At 37.1% G+C, this 8,814-nt stretch overlaps 1 protein-coding gene across 1 annotated transcript; it reads right to left on the reverse strand.

The window, feature by feature from the left end:
• Nucleotides 1-156: 156 nt before the first annotated feature.
• LOC126602503 (phosphoinositide phosphatase SAC3-like) lies at nt 157-8,444 on the reverse strand. The gene is made up of 17 exons (XM_050269401.1): nt 7,922-8,444; nt 7,558-7,834; nt 7,098-7,302; nt 6,854-7,019; nt 6,228-6,450; nt 5,773-5,849; nt 5,130-5,317; nt 4,956-5,053; nt 4,566-4,699; nt 4,340-4,468; nt 3,406-3,898; nt 3,090-3,211; nt 2,715-2,828; nt 1,995-2,183; nt 1,389-1,562; nt 1,106-1,217; nt 157-932 (listed from the first exon to the last, which is right to left on the reverse strand). The coding sequence occupies exons 2-17, from the start codon at nt 7,663-7,665 to the stop codon at nt 813-815; spliced, it is 2,652 nt and encodes an 883-aa protein (XP_050125358.1). The 5' UTR covers nt 7,666-7,834; nt 7,922-8,444; the 3' UTR covers nt 157-812.
• Nucleotides 8,445-8,814: the final 370 nt, after the last annotated feature.

The raw sequence follows: 8,814 nt of genomic DNA on the forward strand, positions 1-8,814 counted from the left end.
GTCGGCCTTGATCTTATGAGCATGAATATGGAATCGTGACAAAACAAAAAAATAAACCCATATTGTTAGCTCCTTATTGTACATACAACGTAATAGAGCAAGAATCGAACTTGAAACATCCGAGCGCGAAATAAACGCTCTCAACGGAAACTAGGATTAATTAAATGGTGAAATTTTTATTGGGCCAAATTGGACAACTTATTGAATGAATATTTGTACAGTGAATCTTTATGCCAAACGCCTGGTCTTGAAAGGCTAGGCCTAAAATTAGCGCTTAGAGGCAAGAAGAATCGCTGCATCATCAGTTGTACTACTACAACAGTAGGGTCTGATATTCCGCAACAGTTACCCGGCAAAGTCAGTTTTTTTGCCGGTCCACGAATTAACACGACGGAAAATAAAAGAATCGACGGCCAGCAATTCTAAAGTGGAGCTCCAACGAGCAAAATATTTACAAGATTGAAATCTATTATCCATGAACTGACGGAGAAAGAGCTCCTAAAGAATCTCTTAAACTGTTGACTATTTACTCTTCTGTACTTTTGGTATAACTTCCGACTGACTTTTTTCTTCTTTTCATGAACAAATCACTGCTGTATCGTACCCGAGGGCCGGGACAATCTGCCTCTAGGAATAGTATCCTCTCACGAACGCCAGTGGAACGCCGGTTCCACTGCCTTTGTTTCTCCATTGTTCCCGATATCACTAACACGCACTCTAATAGTTTCTAATCCGTGGATCAGCATCTTTTGGAAAATGCTCGAGCCAAATGAAGGCAGGAACGAATTATTGAGGAAAATTGATTGAGAAATTCAGTGGCATAGCGTCTCTCCGAAGTTGACCCAGTTCACAAAGCTATCGGGGTACTCCTCGAGAACATTGGAACTCTCCCCGTTATTAAAGGACAACCCCGTTCCTGTCTGCTCCTTCCCCTAGAGAACATAAGGCCACAACAAAGAAAAATATCAACGAATGAAAACGGTGTCATATGTTGAAGTGAAGAAAAATATAAGGAACAAAATTCTACAGAACCGCAGAATTTAATCTACTGGTTTCATAAACGGCTACTGTTAAGTGACAATATTCATTGCAGATGGTTACTTACCTTCAAGCTTGGTCCATATTCACTTGTAGACGGAGTAGGATCCCCCATTATTCCATTAACAATATTCTCCGATGATTGCCCCTCAATTGGAGAGTTTGTAAGTACTGACGACCTGCAATTATTGCATCTCAAGTCTCAGCCAACATACATGTTAAATACAACACCCCGAAAAAGAAAAGGAAGAAAACAGGCTTTCAGGATTTCCATCCTCTTAAAATTTTGTTAACCTTTTTTCCATGATCAACAAGAATAGTATCTCTTCAGAGCTCGATTAAAAAAGTACCTCTCAAATGGCTCCTCCTCACAAGAATTTGCAGATGAAGATAGCCAGTCTAGGTCAACAAAGTTTGAGAAGTTGTACGAATCTCCGTGTTCAGAATAGTAAATATGATCACTTTCACACCGGAATCTTTGAAACTCTCCAAACAGTTGCCTGCGAGGCATTGAAGGAGTGTACCTACAGAGATACCCAAACCATTGAAGCATCGTGACATGTATAGCAAAAACCGTATTATCCAGTCTTCATAAATCACAATATTACTTTTATAATATACCCATTTTGGTTATATGCCTTTATGTTCCGATTTTTCCATTCTACACGAGAAAGAATTTATGGCATATCATGTGCTAGTGAAGAAAACAGGATTCATTCTAAAATCAACTATTTCATACTCTATAAATCAACTACGTTTTTCCGACTTCCTAGTTTCTCATGTGCTCTTTGACAAGGTTCTTCTCCTGATTGGTTTCCAATTTAAGATAAGTTACCTAACAATAGAGACATTACTTTATCATGTTTCAACAATGCTAGCACCAAACAAACAGCAGTTTGCTTGCTGCATCTACCAAGGAAAGTACTGAACCAATAAAGACAGCGTTGTAAGAAAACCTTGAAAATGCAATATCACTCTCAGAAGTTGATATATCAGGTGATGACTCCGAAAGAATCTTGCTTTCTTGTTGTGATCGATCAGGCATACAAGGGTTTGTAAATTTCTGCTTAACATGTGTGGATGAAATAGGTGAGCTGCTTTCTCGAAGAATGTTGCCATCTGAATAACATCTTTTGAAAATGGACCTACAGATATAAAAGCTATCAGGTGAGCAAATGGTCCAGCAATCAAATTGTAGGAGACATGCATAAGTAGAAAGCAGCTGAAAATTACACAATAAATACAAGATCAAACACATGTTATGGCCCATATATCATTACTATTTGGTACACATGTTAAGGAAAAGATATCCATCAAGGATCACGCCAGTGAAAATTCATTGCAAAATATTCATAGGGTTAAAGTATGCACACAAATAAGCGCAAATATTTCATTGTAAGGTTCAAATTCACAACCATTTTGGACCGAAGGCTCCTCTGATGCGGCTAAAAACATACAATGGGACAAAACGATGATTGAATTTAAATTTACTCTATGAAATACCAAGTTACCAACAGGGTTTTATCCCAGTGCCTCCATGGATAGAAAATGTCAGGACAATCGCATACGAGTTAAGGGAAATCCCAGCATGACTTGTGTGATGCACAGAGTTGGAGACTCAAATTGATGTATTCTGACATAAATAATGAATTCTTGAGGCTTTAATTAGGACATACCTTCCATCTAGATCCTTATCTTTTGTTTCATCCCTCCCAGAGTAATAATGTTGGTCAGAATCCAATTCCCACAGTGCAGGTTTACCTTCTTGTGGTTGAAAATGCCCAAGAAATCTGCTCAAAATATTAAAGGAATAAAGTCAATTCTAGCACTATATGCATGCAGTAATAAAAACCAACATACATCAACGCAAGGATCGGCAAACAGGAACTTATAAAACACAACAGTTTCAAAGACAGGCGACAATACAATAAGTTATAACATTTATTGGCAGGCAGAAAAGCTCAGGGGAAAGAACTATCCTTTTTACAGCGCTAAAGTTGAAAAACAGTTCAACAGGAAAATACGAGACTGAGGCTTGGTGCAGAACTTACACATTAATTGCATCTTGCTTCTCTGCATCCATATAAGCATTGCTGTAATACCGTTGAAGAGTTCTGAAGAACTCCTGAGACTGAGTTGCTGCTCTCCACTGACCCCTTCTCTCAGAAAATATCTGTGCAGAATTACAAGTACAAAAGTTTTAAAGATAAAATATAAAATATAAAATCAAGGTCACTGTTTAACCAATGATTTTTATTTTTTGAGTTGGAAAACAAAAATTACTTTACAAGTACTAGCGCCAATATCTAATCAACCATCAGATCCAAAGCATATTAATTCATCAACATGCGAAATCAAACTTCTTACCTTGTTATGAGCAGCGGAACCACCGTACTGATGTGCAAGTGTGTCACCCATTCTTTCGTAAAATCCCATCAAGTCATCAGCCAAAGGAGCATCAAGGTCTATCCTTGGATTGTCTATAGCTCCCAAAGCATGAAGCTGGTGTCCCAATGCAGCCAACCCATATGCATACTGAGCAACATTTGTGCGATCCAGACAGTCTATGCAGTTGGTTCTAAGCACCCCACTCTGGAACATGGATGGCTTGACAGAATGATCACCATTTGCAATATTTCTGCCTCCACTTGGTTTACACTCTATGTTATCAGCATCCTCTTTACCATTAGCTTCCTCATCACCATTAGCATTATGTATTTCAACAGACTGATCACCATTTGCAATATTTCTGCCTCCACTTGGTTTACACTCTATGTTATCGGCATCCTCTTTACCATTAGCTTCCTCATCACCATTAGCATTATGTATTTCAACAGACAAGTTACCACTGTCAAAATGCCTGTTCCACATTTACACTGTCAATGTTCTTTCACCGCATTTTGCTAAAGAGCAATATACAGCAGTAAACCTCTTATGAGATCATATTATCTTATCATTTGATGTAAATCTTTACGAAGGCAGTGAACAAAAAAGTGCAACCACTTTCTCAAAGAGAGTGCCCAACAGGATATGGAAAATTGTTCCCCAGTATAAAAGCAAGCAGAAAACTGGTTGAAATATCTTTCAATTCAGAGAGAGAAGAAAAGTTTCTCGAGGGTTTAGTGAGGGACACCAAAAATAAAAAATGCACAATAATTGCCGTTATATCTGCATTTTTTTTTCTAATGACTAAAAAGAACAAATGGTGGAAATTATAACAGACAAGCAATAGAACAAGTTTATAGTACAAGACAAACAGCAATTGGAGCATGAAAACCATCAAAACGAGATGACAACTTACCCAGAGGAAGGCCACTTAATGACACTGTCAGGTCGCAGTGTTGGGTTAACTTGACAATAGAAGAACCCAGTTAGTGTCAAGGCATATGTAGCCACCTTGCCCAAGAGTAGTAAAGCATTTATAGCTTTGCTGGATGGAGGAGAAACAATGGTAACATTTTTCAGTCAATTTAATTTAGAGTACCACATGATTAAAATAAATATTACAAACCAACCAGAAGCTATACCTCCGGGAATGCTTGTGGAGATCCCAGTGAAGGAATCTCAGACGGTTCTCATCAGATAGGTCTTTATTAATGAAATCAATTGCATTAGCAAACTCTGTACGCAGTATGGACTCTCGAGGCCTCTTCTCTTGTGTCTGTTGATTGCCCAAAAATAGATAAGCAAACAAATAATTAGAGCAGAAACATAAACCAAGTAGCCAAGAAGACAACCAAAAGGAACATGTCAATTTCAGTTCAGCATATGTACTACAATTAGGCTCAGAAGGCAAGACTCTAGGTGAAAATTAGTTTCTCCGATGACATGCAGTTCAAGAAAGCAAGAAAAAGAAGATGATGAATATTAATATGATACACAGCATCAACAAAGAATCTGTCGCTGACAAAATTTACCTTGATCAGATTCAAAATAATTACGGGGTTCCCATATCTCTTGACAAGATTTTCAAAGTGAAGCCTAGTGGCTTCATAGTTTTGGTCCTTCTTTGACACTGGGAGGAGACACAAGTTAGTAACAAGAATTCATGGAATAAATCTTCACAGATGCAGTTTATGCAAAGGACATACATATTATATCTGGTTTGATATTTAAACGTGAGGTTTCCTGTGACCAAAATAGAGGGATTGAGCCCCGGTTCTGCACAACAGAACTTATTTGCATAGGAAACCCCTCAGGAACATCCTCACAGACAATCTGTTCTGTCTCAACATCATTAGCTACTCTTCCCTTCTCATTAACACCTCGTTTTAGATACCTACATGAGTAAAAGCAACAAGTGAGGCATGCACAATATAAACATGTCAATAAGCATGTGAACCTATAAATAAAAAAATACATATGTTAACATCACATACAAGTAGGCAGTCATACATAATGAAAAAAGTAAAAGATCTTCATCGTGTTACACAGCTTCGAGAAATCTAAAGTTATAGTATACTAAGAAGAAAATATCACATCACAACTTTGACAATCATGGTAAAGATAGTCATCTTCTTTAAAGTACCGACCACATAATCAGCAGAAAATATCCCAGATGTACCGCAATAGAGGGTTCCGGATTACATCTTACAGGATTATTCAAACCTAGTAACCAATAGTTTGAACATAGTCACCAGAAAGCCAATCCAGTTCTCTCAAACTATGTCTACGCATCCATTCATATTAAGCATGGAATTCGATAAGGGAACCAAAGTATGAATGCCTCCTCACCTGGTGCCTGCATAATGACGTGAACGTCTTGCAATAAGGGTCAGCTTGAAGTCACGTCCAGATATAGAGAAAGTGGCCTACATTTAAATATCATTAATCCATCAGTATAAATAAAGATCAAAAAGAGGACAGAAAGACTGCACTCAAGTTTTGCCATAAATTTTGAAACACGAAGAGCAGGTAAAGATCTTAAGAAGGTAAAAATCACAAAAGCACATTTACTTGAACAGATATTTTTCTACAGGACTTCATTCACTCCACAAATGAAATCACCAAAGATGTGAGAACCTTTGTATCAAAAGGCAGTAAAAGGTACCAAATTTGCAGTTAAAACAAGTTAAATACCCCATTAACGGGTATATTTGAAACCTGTACTAAAGCGCTACGTATTAAACTAACCAGATAAAGCATTACTAGTTTCTTTCCAAATTGTCTAGAAACCATTCAAACCTCACCTGTTTAAAGAAGCCATAAACCAATGCAACTGTCCAAACGGTATTTTGGAGGTGATTCCGAATTCCCCGGGTTAAGAACTCATTCCAGACAAACATGGTTTCATAAAGGACATGACCTGTCTCATTCTTACACATGTTCTTTTGCAGACTACGCATAACATGGTATGAGTAGCTGAAAAAGAAGTCCTTTGTAAGGTCCACTGTGCTTAAGAGCTTCTTATATCTGAAGCCATCAAAGAAGTAGAGAAATCATTATAAGTTGAAACCACACAAAAAATTTAGAATAAAACATTTGGTAAGAAAAATAGCAAAATGGGTGAACTGTAATATGAAAAGATTTTACAACATAAACCTTGGTAACACAATGCTTCTCCATAAATAGGATTGAAAATGTACTCACTAAATTTTAACATGTCTGTCCTAATATTTGCAGAATTTCAGTAAATATATACCTCCATGCCAGCATATCATGACATTCTTATAGAGCGAGGGGAAGAATGTCACATCATAAAAAATTAATTCCCTTCAAATAGAAGAATAAAATACAGTATTTTTCTGAGCAATATTCATTGTTTCCTTCAATGTCCACTAAATAAATACATGTACAAGCAAAATGGACTAAAGACCTGTTTTCATTTTTAGAATTAGTGGTACTGGATTGGACAGAAGAATTTGGAAGTGGTATCATTTCACTCTTGGAAATTGCATAGACCGTATGCCCACATATGGCACCTATTTGTCTTCTTTTCGTGATAAGCAGCATGTAATAGGGCCCCAGAAATTTTACAAATCCTGAAAGCAGAAAACCAAAATGAGTAGTGAAATTATTTTGATTTTTCATTAATTGAAGGTGATGTCAAAGTCCTATACCAACAATTCCGTAACAAGTGGTAACAAACTTCAATCCACCGGTGGCCTTGTTCCCTTCATGTATCCGCCTCAACAGGTCAGAACATTCTCTTTCGGTGTACGTAGTAGAATCTTCACGAATGTTAAGCTCACAAGGGTCCAACCGGTCAATCTTTAGCACTCTCCAATATGTTCTACTCTTATCTCTCCCAATCATGTAAAAGTTCTGAGGCATGAAAATGTATAAGTTAGTACGCATTGAAACCCACTTTCCACAAAGCACAATTAACATTTAAACTGATGAAAATGCAGCAATAACTAAACATATCATAAATTTACAAATTTGAGATTTCATATGGAGGCAATACAAAAAAACAAACACATTTTTGACAAACTTCACAGTTAAACAATGTAAACATTTTCGGTCCACCAAATGACAACAGATTGAACAAAAACGGATCGAATGCAGCTGAAACATTACCGATCGAGTCCCGTATAGCCGGAATTTCTGCATATCTACGTGTTGAGGAGGAGGCCGAGTTTCGCCGCCACACAATTGGGACAGAGGCTCATTCTCTGAGGACGCCATCAATTCAAGCTTCGAAATTTTCAGATCCCCGAGCCTCAGGCTCAGGGTTTCTATCAGAATGGCATGCACAGAACAACCAAAATCCAAGCCACACAAAATCTTGTACGACCGAAAAACTACTCGAACTTCATTCACCTAAAGAACCCCATGTATGAATTGTGGGGTTTGGCTGCTTCAAATACAACATTTACAATAAAAATCCCAGCTTTTACAAAAAAAACAAAAAAAATCAAAACCTTCAGCTGCAGACTTTGACCTTGCCAATTCCAGCTCCTCCTCTTCCCATTCGCAAATCCAAATCTGGGTTCGTTTCAGGAAAGCAAGATTGAGCTTCTCCTGGTTCAAATTTCTGATCTTTTCAATCAATCAAATCGAATAAAGGGGTCGGAGAATCAATTTTTTCCGGGATCGAATAACCCAATTGCCAAAATTAAGCAGGCTATCGGAATATATGCGTATAATTATAGATACATACAGAGAAAACGCAGAGACGAAAGATAAGAGGAGAGAGAAAATGGAGAGAAAATGGAGGTTTGAAAATGGAAGCTTTATATGGAAGGGAAAAGCAGCAACTCGGAGAATATCAAGCAGAAAATTTTGGGGACGAAAAGGATGATAAATACAAACGCAAAATGAAAGAAAATAAATTGCGGAAAAATAGAAAGAGTTGGGAGGTTCGAGAAGAAAGAGGCGTTGAGAGCTGAAAACCTGAAACACCACAGCGTTGTAGAAATTTAGAAGAAAACGAACAGAGACCTAATTATTGCTAGTCATGTTTTATATATTATTTTATTTTATTTTTTGTATGATTTGGTATTTTTCTGTGAGAAGAAACGTGAGAAAAGGGAAGGAGATCTCACACGGACCAGAAGGAGGCCACAACCTTGGGTGACCAGCTCAAAGACAGTCCACACATTTATTTAACCTTTTGAAAAAAATCGCAACTCGAAACTGCGGTCAAGTTTGTATTTTTTTTCACTTATAAATGAGTAATTCAATTTTCGTTAAAAGATAAATTTGAATCACATTATTATAGTTTTTGTTAAAAAAAAATACCATTTTTATTGTTAATTTATTATGATAAATTTCATGTAATTAGTTGCTAATTTTTGCTAATCTTTCATTATAATTTGTTGCCAATTTCAGCTG

This window comes from Malus sylvestris, chromosome 15 (genome assembly GCF_916048215.2).
Source record: "Malus sylvestris chromosome 15, drMalSylv7.2, whole genome shotgun sequence".
Classification (NCBI taxonomy): Eukaryota; Viridiplantae; Streptophyta; class Magnoliopsida; order Rosales; family Rosaceae; genus Malus; species Malus sylvestris.